General features: G+C 41.8%; 1 protein-coding gene across 1 annotated transcript in view; it reads right to left on the bottom strand.

Annotated features, from left to right (window-relative positions):
• LOC140741048 (vesicle-fusing ATPase) overlaps positions 1–17120 on the bottom strand; it is a 270286-nt gene that overhangs the window by 60940 nt on the left and 192226 nt on the right. The window contains exon 17 of the mRNA XM_073070710.1: positions 15207–15286. Coding sequence (XP_072926811.1) covers positions 15207–15286 — 80 coding nt within the window. The remainder of the gene's footprint in view (positions 1–15206; positions 15287–17120) is intronic.

Here is a 17120-nt window from a genome sequence, read left to right as displayed (position 1 = left end):
CTGGTACACCTATGGACTGTGGGAGAAAACTGGAGCACCCGGAGGAAACCCACGCGGTCATGGGGAGAACGTACAAACTCTTCACAGGCAGGGGCAGGAATTGAACCCGGGTTGCTGGTACTGTAAAGCAGTTTTACATTCATCCAGTTTGTAGTCTATCATCTTGACACACAGGAATGGTCACAATGGCTGCAGATTTATGCACCTAATTATTGATACAAGTACACTTCAATGGCATTACTTGCTCCACTACAATTAAGAACATTGCAATATCAATAGCACATAACAGAGCATTGTTGATGCCTCAATAATTAATAACTAACATTTTCAATGTTAGGATACATGTTTCTCGTTTTTCTAAAATCAAAGCATACAAATAAATCACAGTGCTGAGACAGTTCTTCAAAAATCTCCATTAGCTTTTTTTTGCCCTACAGCAGAGCTGCTGTCTGGAGGAACTCATCTTAGCTTCTGAAATGTGCCAAAGCAGAGGCAATAAAACTACTGTCCAGATTTCACAAACCACGTTTAGCCCTTGCATAGGTTGCATTGCTTTTGACCAGTGCTCTCACCTAAACCTTTGCTTTTATTTCTCCCCCCCACCCCCCAAGACCCACCTGGGTGGCATAGCATTGCTTGCATAGCGGAACATACAGGGCAGGTTAGTAACTAAAGGCGTAGCCAGTTTCTATCTCTATTCCCTGCTGAACTGCAAAGCTAATCCATTACCATTTTCAAACAAAAAATAACCTGTATCAGCCTGTTACTGAAATCTGAGAGCAACTCAATCCCTAACAGCACTGTGTGAAGTGTAGGGAGTGTAACACCTCTCATACACCTATAATTTAGATTATTTTTTTGTTCATATCTATTGTTTATATACAGTAGGGTGACTGAACACTTACAATGGAGCCATTTTCTTGGATTTATTGATAAATATTTAGACAAAGAGTTTCCTTGACATCTCCCTTTAGACATGAGAATTATACAGATTGCATTCCACAGTAATGACAAGCATCTGTAATGATGAGTATCTGTTCCATATGCTCCTCTGCACTATAATTTCAGGTCTATAAACCATTTCTTAAAACAGAAAGAAGATAGAAGACTAACAGTCCAGGAAAAGTGTCCAGAGCTCCAGTCTGAGAGAGCAGCAAGATCATTGCAACTGGTCTATCTCACTAGTTCTTAAAGTATATTTAAGAAGCTTCAGACAGAGGTGTTCAATTATTGTCCAGCTACGTCACGCTGGCAACCATATCAACAAAGTGACGAGGCAACATCAAAATTACCTGTTATTCCATCTAAAAGAGAAAAGGTAAATAAACAATACCTTCTGGTTCAGGCCTACAAACCAAGAATGGCAATTTAAACTAAGTACCACTTGAAGTCCTGAACCGACAGAACCATAAACACAAACAACTAGACATAGGGCTTCCTAATCTTTTTTATGCCATGATTCAATAGTATTAAGCAAGGGGTCCGTGGACCCCAGGTTGGGAACCCCTGAGTTACAGCATATTTAAGAGATGGAAGACTTGGCAGAAAATAAAAGGATAATGAGTCCAAACTATGGAAAGCATTTGTACCTTTAGCCTGTCCAGAAGTTTCAAAAATTCATCACCCATTACAACCATAAAACTTTTCCTTTGTCCAATTTATTGCGTGCCTTACAATCCACAAGCATTCATCGTTCATGCTGGAACTAGATGGGTGCCCAACACCAGAAAGCTACAAGGACGCCAGTCACAACCTTGGCCCTAGTCATACAATTTTCACAAGTTGCTAAAGATAATGTCCATTAACTCCTACTTCCCACCGGCAATAGAAATTATTAAGAAAGGAGGGAGTAACAGCTAATTTTTTGCTGAAAGCTAGAAACAAACAGAGAAAACTCCACAAAGTACATGTTAGGTACCAACACTGATCATATTAAGGAAGAAATTTTTTAAAAAACAATACTTTAAACACACACTGGCGAAACAAGTCAAACTATTCTGCTTGTTTCATCTCAGCCTATTCAGGGGTATTGTCAACATTTCCACTTATTTGATTTGCCCTTGTCTACTTACTGTACAACATCATGATATAGGTTCCACACTTAGTGGCGGTACACACATATGCAAACAGCTCATTTAGTACCATACTCTAGTCAGTGATAAGATGGAGCTTTTTCTTCCACTTAAGTACTTTTGTGCCTTTTGGAAGTCTAATTGACTGTATTAGCCACTCTATTGACTTCAGGCAGTATCATACTTGGCCACACAACCAATTGAAATTTCACATCTCTTTTATTGCCCAAAAATGCAAATTATACATTCACAGCCCATAGTTTGGCTATTCCAGATCCATTCTTGAGCAAAAGGCAGCAAACAACAGCTTCCTTCTTGTTTCCTAATGCCAGGCTCTAAGTGCTTGTCCAATACCATTCTTCCTAATTACTCTTACAGACAACTTTTTTTTAACCCTCATTTTTTTCCATTAGTACCTTTACCATGCACATATTTATAAAAAGAGTCTATAGTCCACAAGTCACTGTGTGGCTTTTTTGAAGGTGGAGTTTATTTGAAAGACAAAGTCAGAGTCAAGAGCTCAGGAGCTGGCCTTTTGGCCATAAAGATGTCAAATCTAAACTGCATTAATAGGTAGAATGCAATGAAATTGCCCATTTGCCCAAGTTACTGTAATCACAAACAGAGTTTGATTTGTTTTGGGCCAATACCCTTGTTCAGGACTGGAAAAAGAGGAGGAAGATGGGTCTCAGCCCATAATGTCGACTGTTTATACATTTCCATAGATGCTGTCTGAGTTGCTGAGTTCCTCCAGCATTATGTGTGTGTTGCCTTGGAATTCCAGCATCTTCAGAATTTCTCATTTATTAATACCCAATTTATCTAAATGTATATAGCAAATAGTAAGGGGCCCAAGTACCTGTCTTTGTGATTCACCACTGATTACAAATTTCAGGTCACAAAAACCCTCCACTGTCACCCCCCAACTTCTAAACAATTTTGGATCCAATTAGCCTGGCTTGCAGGGACTCACCTTTTTGACTAACCTTCCATGAGAATTTGTCAAATGCCTCACTACAGTCCATGAAGATTACTACATCAACTGGACTGTCCTCACCTAAATATATTGCAATAATTGCTGAAATTTCCAAATTAGCTGGACAGGAATCCCCACCAAAGCACATGCTGATCCATTTTTGATCAATCTCTGCCCTCCAAAGCATAGCTTGATTCTGTCCCTCAGAATCTTTTGCATCAACTTCCCTACCAGACTCACTGACATGCAATCACTTGGCTTATCATTGCTACCCTTCTTGAATAAAGGAAGCGCATTTGCTGTCCTCCAGTCTTCAGCACTTTACTAGTGACCAATGAAATTTTAAACTTGTCAACACCCCAGCTAAACTACTCTTGCTTCCCACAGCAGCCTGTGATACATCTCATCGGGCCTTGAGAATTTATCCACTTCAACTTCTCCAAAGGCATTTAACATCTCCTCCACTTTAAAGATAATGCACCCTGGAATATCATCATCTCCTTCCCCAAAATCTCTAGCTATGTCTTTCTTGTTAATGAACACAGAGCAGAAATATTCATTCTTCCTGTATTGGTGAATCTTTTTAATTGACGAAGGAAGAGGAAATCTTATATTTGTGCAATTGAAGGTAGATTTGAACAGGTGTAAAGATTTGGAAACTACTGGGAATCCAGAGTTCAACAAATCAATCCAAGCAATTCAACAAGACTTCTGGTAAATACTCCTCTGTTTAATTGTTTAGATACAAGGTGCTACAGGTAGTACAATATAAACAATTACTTTGTGGAAAATTTCCTAAGCTCAGTACATGAGAGAAATGTACATGATTCATTGACACAAACTCAAACCAGTATATAAAGACCCATGGATGCTTAAAAAAATTCAGATCCATTTCTGCTGAACATACTCCATGGTGGGTCTATAGCCCACAGTGTAAGAGGTGGAGATTCATTCACTCTCTGCAGAAGTGGATCTTACAAAAGGTTGAAACAGAATCTATAGAAGCCTTGAGGTTCTTTATGGCTTTCCCCAGAGGTGGCTTTTTTTAATTTCAGGGGGCAATACCCACTGCTGATTTCGGAAGATACTTCGTTATAGAAAAACATGTTGCTGTGCTGTAAGCTGCAAATGAATCTCAGCGAGTAAAAATAAAAGACTAATAAAATTTTCTAGTTATTTCTCCTCGTCGCGCTGTGCTCTGTGTGACCATGCATGCAGATTAGCAGCCCACACAGGCACTGAGAACGGGCACTGCTCATTTCAACCAAGGTCCTTTTCTCTCTCCTTCAACTCCCCGTTGTGACTGCCTTTTCAGTCTCACTCCCAGCCCTGCTACAATGTACAAAATAGTCACAAACACAGAGCACAGCAATTGTCTCTGCATATACGCCCAACTGAGTATGCTGTTTTTAAAAAATGAATCCATCCCATTAAATCACAATGATCTATAGTCCTGATCAACACAATTGCTGTTATTTTACATATATAAGACATCTTGTGTTAAACATTTCCATCCTGGACTGCTGGGACGGATTATGCACTGCCGTCTATATACAATTGACCTCTCTGAGTGCAACATTGAAGCAACCAAGACCAAAATACAGATTATAACAAGTCTTTAGTTTATTCCAAGAATACAGAGAATAAAGATGTTCTATGTCTCTAAAATTTCTTTAATTCTGTTTTTATGATACCCAGTACAGCGAGGAATAACTCACTGAGGGTGAATGAATGGCAATGATCCTACACAACTGTTCTGGAAAGCTACGTGTGTGAAAATTAGCCACATTTTAACTATTCTAAACAGTCTGGCATTCAATTTCACGTGATGCAACTAGCAAAAAGAGTAAAATACTAGAAGCTAAACTTAAGGGGAAAATACAGAGATATCTATTATTCGCAAATTTACATGAAAGGAAATTCAAAACAACCGGGAAAAAAAATTACACGGGTCTTGCATCCTGTCAGGATCCAGACACCAAAAGGAAGGGTATCCCACATAATAATGAAAATCAGGGAATCTTTTGCGGCATCTTTACAACTTCTCTCAATTTTAGTAAAAACATAAGTGGTATTCTAATTTAAAAATAAGTTTGGAAAGAAATCAAGAACATTCAGCAAAGTAATAGAAAGTTGCATAGTTGACATGACAGAATAAGTAAAACTAGTTTATTTTTCCATGCATGCAAATAATGACACTATATTGGACTCCAGTTACTCATTGCACTCAATGTATCCTGATCAGCAAATTAGGTACAGCTCCTTTCACCTGATTTTCCCAATTCAAAGCTTTTTCTTTCCCTCCACAGGTTAATGCCATCTCCCATCAGTTTGTTATCTTTCTTCTTTCACCACCTTTGCTTCATGCCACGGCAGCGTAGCGGTCGGTGCAACACTGTTACAGATTTGTGGGGGAGGGGGTCCAGAGTTTGGAGTTCAATTCCAGTGCCAATCTGTAAGGAGTCCGTGTGTCCTACCTGTGGAATGCCTAGGTTTCCTCTGGGTACTCCAATTTCCTCCATAGTCCAAAGATGTACTGGGTAGGTTAACTGGTTATTTTTGCAAATTGTCCCACAATTAGGTTAGGGTTAAATCAGGGCTGTTGGGGGTTGCTGGGGCAGTGTAGCTTAAAGTGCTGGAAGGGTCTACTCCCTGCTGTACTGCAAAATAAATATATTGTTTTACCTGCCACTTATTTAAATCAACATTGGATGACCAAAAGCAAAAAATAAGATCTGGGAGAACTCAGTGGGTCAGGGAGCATCTGTGGCAGAATGGACAGTCAACGTTTCAGGTTGAGACCCTTCATCTAGATCACAGGTTCCCAACCTGGGATCCACAGACCTCTTGTTTAACGGTGTTGGTCCATGACATAAAAGAAGCTGGGAACCCCTGATCTAGACTCTTCCCTCCAAAGATGCTGCCTGACCCATGACTTCCTCCAGCAGCTTGTTTCTTTCCCTCCAGATTCCAGCACCTTATTTTAATTATGGATGTCCAGTCACTATACACCTCCATCCCCCAGCAGGAAAGAATCCAGCGCCTGCAGCTTCTTGTGACTCCATCTAGTTTGGCACCAAGATTGCATCAGTTACATTAGATGTTTTTTGTAATGAACAGTTTAAATAGATTGCGTGAGAGAGTATTGAGAGATGATACAGACTCAGTTAATTGAAAAGCTATGATGCGAATGGGACAAAAACAAAAATAGTTTCATGGGCTTGGTTGCAGCAGCCTCTCTGGGTCCAACAAAAGGTGCAAATGTTTGTCTTAAACATTTTTCTTGTGACTGGAAGACCCTGATGGACACTAGGAATATAAAAAAAAACTGCAAGTTCAGTTCATTGGGGAGACCCACAGTAGGGTACTGTGTGGCCTCTATTGCTGCACGGGCCAGGCCTCATGCTGTGGTGTTGCCTGTTACAGCTACCCAGGAGGGGAGGTGCCAGAGGTGATGTGGGACAGAACAGAGGCACAGCAGGCGCTCTGTGCTGGGTTGGGAGCTGACCCCTGCAGGCTGGCTTTCTCCTTGGTGCAGCTCTCTAGTCTTCCCTGCCTGGAAGACCAGCTGGATTGCCTTCATCTGTAGCTCTGGGAGATGAGGAACTACTGCATGCTTGTTCATGCAGAAACATGGCTCCAGGACAACATCCTATGCACCAACAATCCCAAGGCCAAGCCACTCAGACAGTTGTGTTACTATGATTTTGTGACTGTATATGCCATCATAACTCTGTGTTGTATGTCGTTGTATGTACTGTGTGTTTTGCACCTCTCTCCTGGTGGTTAACAACACACACAAAATACTGGAGGAACTCAGCAGGTCAGGCAACATCCATGGAGAGGAATAAACAGTCAACATTTCAGGCCAAGACCTTCCATCATGAGTTTTACTGAAGAAGGGTCTCAGCCCGAAACGTCAACTGTTTGCTCTTTTCAATAGATGCTGCCTGGCCTGCTGAGTTCCTCCAGTATCTTGTGTGTGTTGCTTGGATTTCCAGCATCTTCAGACTTCCTCTTGTCCTTGATAACTCTAGTTCTAGTAATTCCCAATCTGGGCAAGTTACTAACCAAACAAACTGCAAAAGGGATGCTACACACATGATGATGAGCATGCTGCTTTAATTTTTACCATTGATTGAATTTAGAATTTATTTAAATCTTACATCCATCTCACAATGTGAGGGAGTAAAGATCTTTGTGTTATGACTCTGTTGCAGTGTACAGACATGTGAATTTAAAAGTCTAATGGCTTGTAAAAAGCTGTCCCGTAGTCTGTTGGTCCTGGCTTTAATGCTGTGATAGCATTTGCCAGATGGAAGCAGCTGAAACAGTTTATGGTTGGGGTGACTGGTGTCCCTGATGATCTTCCAGGCCTTCTTTAAACACCTGCGAAGTTCACATCCACAAATATGCTGGGCTGTCTGTACCACTCTCTGCAGTGCCCAACGATGAAGGTTGGTGCAGTTCCCATACCAGACTGTGATACAGCCAGTCAGCATGCTTTCAATGGTGCCCCTGTGGAATGTCTTGAGGATTTCGGGGCCCATGCCAAACTTCTTCAGTTGCCTGAGGTGGAAGAGACACTGTGCTTTTTTTTTGCCGCAAAGCTGGTCTGTACAGTCCAGGTGAGATAATCGGTGATGTGTATACCAAGGAACTTGAAACTACTCACCCTCTCAACTGCAGACCCATTGATATTGATCGGGCTGAGCCTGTCTCTGTTCCTCCTGTAATCCACAATCAGCTCTTTTGTTTTTTGGGCTGTGTGAGGGTGTCAACTTCTCCCCTGTAGGCCGTCTCATTACCGCTAGAAATAAGGCCGATCAAAGTCGTGCATTTGCGAATTTGATCAGTAGATTGGAGCTGTGTGTGGCAGCATAGTCGTGAGTGCAAAGGGAGCAGAGGAGGGGACTCAGGACAAAACTCTGAGCAGCATCTGTGTTAGGGTCAGAGCTGAGGGAGCCTATCCTCATTACCTGTTGGCGATCCAATTGGAAGTCTAGTTGCACAAGGCGGGGTACAGCAAAGGTCTCTGAGCTTCCCATCAAGTCTGGAGGGAATTATGGTGTTGAATGCTGAACTGTAGTCCAGGAACAGCATTCTCACACATGCATCCCTCTTCTCCAGGTGAGTGAGGATGGTGTGTAGTGCTGTGGCTATGGTGTCATCGGTAGTCCAGTTCCACCGGTAGGCAAATTGTAGGGGGTCCAGTGTGGGTGGTAGCATGCTGCAGACATAGTCTTTAAACAGCCTCTTAAAGCATTTACTTATCATTGAGGTGAGTATGACTAAGTGCCAATTGTTCAGTGTAATACTTTTCTTCTGCATAGACTTTGAGTCTAAATTATGACACTATTTTTCAACTTTGACTCCCTTGCATTGTGGAAGGCCCTGGCAAAGTTAAAAAGGGGAGCTGTTGAATGATAGCATGGTTAAAAGTCCTAGTCATCATTGCAATCATTGATATTTGATCACAAAATAAGTTATTATTTGAATACCAACTACCTGAATATGCTGGTGGGCCCAACTTCTGTTGAATACCTCATCAGCAATTTCTTACCAGCAGTTGATAACTGTAGAGGAATTCTGAACTTCTTCCCCCTTCTGTGTCTAGAAATACTTCACTACTGAAAGAAGGCTCAGTTCTTATTTTTAGTCTGTTTCCGAGTCCAATGCTCCAATCAGCCTAGAAAGTTTCAATGAAAGTGAACAATCTGAGCTTTGCAAGCATTGAAATCTACTTGCCAGAGTTTTGTTTGAATCTTAACATTCCATCTTCCACTTTCTCCAGCGACTATTTAACGATGTATCCTAATGGATCACTGTGGAACTACTTCAGATGTCATACCAAGCAGAGCTGTGATCTCCTGAGAGCAGCTCGTGGACGTAGACTCTTTCAGGGACTGCTTTCACCTTTAAAGTTCTGTGTAATATTTGTTTGATTTGTTGTTTTTGCGCATGGGGTGTTTGATGGTTTTTGTTATGTGTGGTTTTTCTTTAAACTGGTTTATAGTATTTCTTTGTTTGTGGCTGCCTGCAGAAAGACAAATCTCGGGTTGAATACTCTATACATTCTTCGATAATAAACGTACTATGAACTTTGAAAGATTGTATCTGAAGTTCAAATTCAAGTTTAATTGTCATTCAACCACGTACACAGCTATATGAAACCCTTCTTCAGCCCTTTATCTTTTCAACCCACCTGGCTTCGCCTGTCACCTTCTAGCTATCCTCCTTCCCCTCCCTCCAGCTTTTTTATTCTGACATCTTCCCCATTCCTTTCCAGCTCTCAGCCCATGAGTCTAAACTGTAACAAAGGAAAAATAAAATAATGGGGAACTTTATTTACAATGGCAAAGCACAATTGAAAAGATTGCAATGCATGCAATTTATAACATACATGATCTGGTAACAGGAATAATAGCTTAGCTTTAGCCTATCACTCCTATTCGGGTTAAGGCCACAGTCAGCAGCACGCCAAAGTTCTCTGTTCTGGGACAGTCTTTCAAGTTGTCCCCAGGTGTAGCCCATCTTCTCCTTCCTCTACCAGGGATGAGGTCTTTAGAGCTTCTGTTGGGAGTTTCCATAGCACTGGGTTTTTAAATGGGATGGGGTTGCTACCTCATGCCGAACCCTCCTCCTTTCTCAGTCAGGCTCAACTCCGTTGTGGATGGTCCCAACAGGATTAATAGGGAGATGATATTTCCGCATCTGGAATTTAGAATTCTGGTTAACAGATAGGGCAACAATGGTGGGGAAAGATTAAAGAAGATGGGATGTGATGCTGAGGCTTTACAAGGCACTGGTGAGGCCTCACCTTGAGTACTGTGAACAGTTCTGGACTCCTCATCTAAGAAGAGATGTGCTGGCGTTGGAAAGGGTTCGAGGATGATTCTGGGAATAAGGGTTATCAGATGAGGAACGTTTGGTAGCTCTGGGTCTGTCCTTGCTGGAATTTAGAAGAATGAGGGGGGATCTCATTAAAACCTTTCGAATGTTGAAAGGCCTAATTTCTTTAGCCAGAGGGTGGTGAATTTGTGGAATTTATTATCACAGGCAGCTGGGGAGGCCAGGTTGTTGGGTGTATTTAAGGCAGAGCTTGATAGCTTCTTGATTGGACATAACAAAGGTTACAGGGAGAAGGCCAGAGAGTGGGGCTGAGGAGAGGGGGAAAAAAAAAGATAAGCTGTGATTGAATAGTGGAGCAGACTCAATGGAAAAAATGGCCTAATTCTGCTCCCATGTCTGATGGTCTAATGGTCTAAGATCAATGGGGCTATTTTCCCCTCCCAAGAGTTATGGGCCTGGAATACACTGCTAGGAAAAGTGGTAAAGGCAGAAAATGGAGAAATACAGGTGGATGGGATTAATTTAGATTGACCATGGTTGCCACTGACATTGTGAGCTGAAGGGACTTTTCTGTACATTAGTTAGCAGTAAACACAAACAAAACCAAAGTTAACAGTGAGAATTCAAGTGACTTTTTCAGAGCTCAGTTACCCAGTGAAAGGATTATTGGTTTCAAGAACACTCTTTACAGAGTTCCACTATTCTTTCTTGCAGTCACTTCTTATTTAGCTTTACATTGATAAAACCTGTGTGTACAATCCCATCCACTGACCTATAATTAACTGCACTTTGCCAGACGCCTGATTTTACTTGCAAGATTAAACCATTCATTAAATCCAAAAAAAAGACTTTCAAGTTTCAGTACTTCACAGGAGGTGAACCTTTTATTTATTTAAAAAGCAACATGAAATGTGCAATTTGTTTTGATATAGTTACTGCTAGAGTTGCTAAAAATATAATTTATTTTAAAAACTACTGAAATCTTGACTTTAGTTCAAAGTCTCTCTAAAGTGCATATCAGTGAGGTCAACAGAGGGGTGGAGTGACCTGATAACTGTACTAGCAATATTTGCGTGTCAGTAAATTGCTTGGAGGATACCACAATTTTGCAGGCTCTAAGCTTAGAATTCCATAGCCACCCTCACTGCATTTTCAATCATTCACTTTAAATACACCTGTACAGATGCCACAGGGGATCAGAGGGGATTCTGACTGCAGCAACCCCTCTGTGAAAGAACCATTAATGTGGCAGTTATTATGCACAGAACAGCATTTAGGATGAGACAAAAGACAGCACAGATGCTGAAATCTAGAGCAAAATCAAAACACAGGAAGAACTCAACACGTCAAGCAGCAACCATGGAGGCAAAAGGTGCTGACATTTTCAGCATTCAGTATTTAAAACAGGGGTTCTCAACCTGGGGTCCACAGACCCCTCAGTTAGTGGTAAGGCTCCATAGCATAAATATGGTTGGGAACCCCTGGCTTAAAAGCAGTTAGCTTCAGAAGCAAGAGACTCAAAGAAAGAGAGAGGGTGGGTGTATGACACACATGGAAAGAAATGTTTTGAAATTCACTGCCAAATACAACTCAAACAGCCACCCACTTCAGTTCTACTTCCCATTCCAACATGCCAGTCCATGGCCTCTGTCTCCTGCCACGATGAGGCCACACTCAGGCTGGAGAAGCAACACCTTGTATTCTGCCTCGGTAGCCTCCAACCTGACGGCATGAACATTGATTTCTTGTATTTCTGGTAATTGCCCCAACCCCCCACCATTCCTGTTTTCCTCTCTCACCTCATCTCCTTACTTGCCCATCACCTCCCTCTGGTGCTTCCCCCACCACCCTTTCCATGGTCTTCCACCCTGTCCCATCAGATTCCCCTTCTCCAGCCCTTTATCTCTTTCACCAATCAACTTCCCAACTCTTACTTCACCCCTCCGCTCTCCCAGTTTCACCTCATATGCCACCTTGTACTTCTTCCTCACCTCCTCCACTTGACTTCTGTTCTTTCTTTTCAGTCCAGAAGGGTCTCAGCACAAAACATCAACTGTTTACTCTTTTCCATAGATGCTGCCTGGCCTGCTGAGTTCCTCCAGCATTTTGTGTGTGTTGCTTGGATTTTCAGCATCTGCAAATTTTCTCTTATTTGTGCTACAACTCAAATATTGACCTGTCATCTCTTTTGGAATACCATACCAGGCATTGCTACTTGAAACCACTTTACAGGTTAGAGAAACAAAGATAATGTGCTTTCTTAAGACTGAATTGCCAGAAACTTCAAACACACTGTCATTTCAATCTCCTTCAGCTGCTCATCTATACAGATTTTGATCACAGCACCACTGCAAAAATCACTTGAATCGAATGAAGTTCTCCTCCTTGAATGCTACGAAAGCCTTGAGTGCAGCTAGATATAATGAAACTACCTCAGTTGTATCACCCTGTAACAATGAATGCTTGGCACCAACTTGCTGCCTAAAGCAGAGAACTCTATTGAAGGCAAAAATATAGTCATTAAATCCTTATTCGCCTTAAAAGGCAAACAAGCAAGGTTTGATATAATCATTTGAAGTTAGCTTTGGTAATGCTTCAGAGTTCATTCTAAATAAGGTATTCCAGAAGCAATTGTGGAAAGAATTAGAGAAGTTGAAGTGTAGAGAGTCAATACAGTAACCTCCAACCATGGAATCTTAACAGACGAGTTCCAAGGGAACGTGATGTGAACATAAAGAACATGAGAAATTATAGCAGGAGTTGGTCATCTGGCCCATAGAGCCTGCTTCGCATTCAATAAGATCTTGGCTCTATCTGGCGATGAACTCAGCTCCATCTACCTGCCTTTTTCCCCATTACCCTTAACTCTATTACTATGCAAAAATCTATCTGTGTCTTAAATATGCTTAATGAGGCAGTCCCTACTGCTTCCTTGGGCAAAGAATCCCACAGACTCACCACTCTCTGGGAAATGCAGTTCCTCCTCATCTCCATCCTAAATCTATTCCACTAAATCTTGAGGCTATGCCCCCGAGTTTTTGTCTCACCTACCAATAGAAACAACTTTCCTGCCTCTATCTTATCTATTCATTTCATAATTCTATATGTTTCTACTCGATCCCCTCTCATTCTTCTGAATCCCAGGTGACTCAATTTCAATTAGTCAGGGCATGAAGAGCTATGGGAGAAGGCAGGAGATTGGGGCTGAGAGGGAAATGGATCAGCCATGGTGGAGCAGACTCAAAGGCCAAATGGTCTAATTCTGCTATTATATCTTATGGTCTTAATCTTGCCTAATCTCCAGAATCAACCTGGTGAACCTCCTCTGATGTAAGAGCAACATATCATCCCCAAACAGAATATCATTGTCTGCTGCAAGTGAAGTCCCAATGAGAATCTCCTGGCAATCAGATTGGTCCTGACAGTACATTCAAAACAAAAGACCAATATTTATCCATGATGATTCACTTCCTCTACTACCTGCTATGTCTGGCTCTTCACCTCTTCCTCAAAGACAACAAATTGCCTCAGTCCATATCTGCCTTCTACACCTGATGATTCTCACACTGGAAGTTCCCAGGTCAATGAGCTGAATGACGAAAGTTCTGAAGAATAACCAAGCTTGAGCAAGTTCCAAAGAAAAACATTTATGGCAAAGTGCTTAAAGACACGATTTGAAGGATTCAGCTTAAAAAAGGTTTGCATGAGATAAACTGCTAAACCAGGGTTTTCTTAGACAAAATAACAGAAGGTTCCCTTGTTTTTTTCCAAGAATAATCAATCAAGTCACAGCAAAAAGCTGTTTTAATTACAGAGTCCAAACAGTGGCTGAGGTAAGCATTAAGAATGTGCTGGCTATGTTTCCCATTAGAAATGCACATTTGACAGATATGCATCACATTTACCAATATCATTACCAACACTATATCATAAAACCTAATGTATATACCATACACCTATGTATAAGTTGACACCCACACACCCTGGGGTATTCAATTTTACAACATCTTTCTCAAAAAAATCGTCACCATTTCTCATTGTCCACAATTGAGAACAGCAATACTCTGAATATTGTAGACAAGTGTACACTATAAGAAAAATTTATGTCAGCTCAAAGACTGAATTTGTTTGAATTCATATTGATTCAATCATCTGTAGCTCCTACAGGAATTAACATCATTACACAGCCATAATTGTCCGTGAGAGTTATCCACATTGGTGGGTGTGGAGTCACATGTCAGATTGGGGAAAAATGACGTTTCCTTTCCTGAAGGACATGAGTGAACTAGATATGGTAACAATAACCATAAACCAGATTATTAAAACCAAGATACAATTGTTTTAATTTAAACACACACGCATTTTATAGTGCAATTCAAACCCATGGTCTCTGAAAGTTGTCATAGCTGGGTGAGTATGGGGATAAGCTCCCACAACCTATTAAATGTGCTGAATGGCATGCATCTCAAATAGCCTTTGACAACCAAGTCCAACTCCTAGCTTTCATATGTGGCTTGGCTACTAAGCCTGGCAGAACTGTTTCCACTGACTGGAGAAGGGGCAAATGCAGGTTACTGGTGCATTAAAACCAGTTGTTTTTGCAGAAGGGGCTCATCAGCCATGGTTGACAGATTGTCTAGAAGGAAAACTCTGATCTCAAACCTCTGTTGCCTTGCGGCTATACCCACTCAAGGGGAAAACTTCAGGAGTAAACCCAAATCATCTGGAGCTGGAGCCCCTGTGGTAACCCTACATCGAGTTCAACGCTGATTAGCAGCTCCTGCAAGACCACTGCTGCCAAACTCAATCTCTGCCATTCACTTGGATTCATCAGCTGCATGGAGAGGGGGAGCCTGATGCAAAGGCAATAGCTTGCTCTCCATATCATATTGCCCCGGCTTGTGTAGACATCTATGATGCAACATCCATGGTCGACCCTGATCAATGAAGGAAATCAAACTTATGGCTCTGTAGCAATGTTTGCAGAACTCTAGCTGTTGTTCCAGCATCTTAACCCCTCCACAAATGGACCAGTTTGGAATTTGCATACTTCTCAGCAGAGTAAGCAATTATCCAAGGATTCATTTGTTGAGGCAGCAGGACTTCACTCAAGGTTGCATACAGTTTTAAGGATGCAGAACGTCCATATATCCATTTTATCCAAAAAAGATTCTAATATATTTTTTAAAAAAAAAACTGTGACATAGATAATAATTTGAAAACCTCAATTTCTCTACAGCATCCAAAACAATGAATGCATAAAATATATACATGGTTCAATTAATTGAAGTGATGTTTTAACTTACATGAGGAGATGACTTTTTCAACAGGACCAGCAGTGCTTGAAGTACTAGATTGGAGAAGCGTGGGCCAATAGGGACATAATCTGAAATTAAAGAACAACATTTTTCTCATTTATAGCTCTGTTATCATGCCTCAACTCATTGCTGTTTTGACTCAACATTTTAATTCACTACTCCTTAATGGAATGCAAGGACAATAATATTACAGAGGCAATTGTACAACTAAATAAAACTACCCAAATTTTGAGCAGCAGCTAATCAGTGATTGGAAGAGTGAGAAGACATAGCTCACTCAGGTTCACCGATTTAGTATGTAAGGCATCAATTTGCGGCAGTTTGGTGTTTTGAGCAGCGGCCAACCAGCAATCCGAAGACGGTAGACATAGCTCACTCGGGTTTACCAACTGAGTACATAAGGCATCAATTTGCGGCAGTTTGATGTTTTGAGCAGCGGCAAACAGCGACCCAAAGTGTGAGAAGATGTAGCTCATTCAGGGTCACTGATTGAGAACATAAAGCATCGATTTGCAGCAGTTTGGTGTTTTGAACAGTGGCCAATCAGTGATCTAAAGAGTGAGAAGACATAGCTCACTCAGGTTCATGAACTGAGTACACAAGGCATTAATTCACAGCAGTTTGATCTTTTGAGCAGCAGCAATCAGCGATTGGAAGAGTGAGAAGATGTAGCTCACTCGGGTTTACCAATTGAGTACAAGGCATTGATTTGCGGCAGTTTGGTGTTTTGAGCAGTGGCCAATCAACGATCCGAAGACTGTAGACATAGCTCACTCGGGTTTACCAACTGAGTACACAAGGCATCGATTTGCGGCAGTTTGGTGTTTTGAGCAGCGTCAAACAGCGACCTGAAGATTGAGAAGATGCAGGACACAGGAGACTGGGAGACAGTCAGAAATGTAATTTAGGAGCCAATGCAGAGCACACCTGTGGCCATCCCCCTCAACAACAGGTACATATATCACTTTGGTTATTGTTTGGGGGGGGGGGGGAAGAGGGGAGAGGGAGGGTGTCGGCCTAACAGGAAAGTCTCTGGCACTGAATCTGCCTCTGTGACTGAGAAGGGAAGAGGGTAGAAGAGACACACATTGGTGATAGGGGATTTGTTATTTAGGGGAACAGAAAGGAGGCTTATGTGGATGAGAATGAGATTCCCGAATGGCATGATGCCTCTCGGGTGCCAGGGTCTGGGCTATCTCAGATTGACTCCTTAGCATTAAGTGGGAGGGTGAACAGCCAGACGTCGTGGTCCTTGTTGGTACCAATGACATGGGCAGGAAGAGTGATGACATTCTGCAAAGGGAGTTCAGTGCTAAGTTAAGAGCAGGACCCCCAGGGCTGTGATCTCAGGATTACTACCCGTGCCAAGTGCTAGTGAGGCCAGAAATAGAGAGATCATACAGCTTAACATGTGACTAAGAAGTTGGTGTAGGAGGGAGGGCATCATATTTTTGGATCATTGGGCTTTCTTCCAGGGAAGGTGGGAGCTGTACAGAAAAGATGGTTTGCATCTGAACTGGAGGGGGACTAATAAAGGTGGAAAGGTTTTTAATGCTGCATAGTGGGGTTTAAGCTAGAGTTGCAGGGTAGGGGGCAGTGAGGTGGGAACCAGACTACTATAACAGTTAGTGGAGACAGATGTTGGTAAGACCTCAAAATCAGGACTCAAAAGGTTGAGCATGGAGTGACTAATGTCCTGAGCGGCATACATTTCAACGCAAGTTTTGTATGAAAGCCAGATGAGCTCAGTGCATAGATCGACACATGGAATTATGATATTGTAGCCATTAGTGAGACTTGCTTGCAGGAGGGGCAGGACTGGCACCTCAGTGTTCTGGGGTTCTGCTGTTTTGGATGTGACAGAGAGGGAGGGATTAAAGGGTATTACTAGTCAGGGAAAGT

Source organism: Hemitrygon akajei, chromosome 18, assembly GCF_048418815.1.
Source record: "Hemitrygon akajei chromosome 18, sHemAka1.3, whole genome shotgun sequence".
Classification (NCBI taxonomy): domain Eukaryota; kingdom Metazoa; phylum Chordata; class Chondrichthyes; order Myliobatiformes; family Dasyatidae; genus Hemitrygon; species Hemitrygon akajei.
Note: the sequence above shows the minus strand (reverse complement) of the source record. Positions and strands in the feature narration are given on the sequence as shown.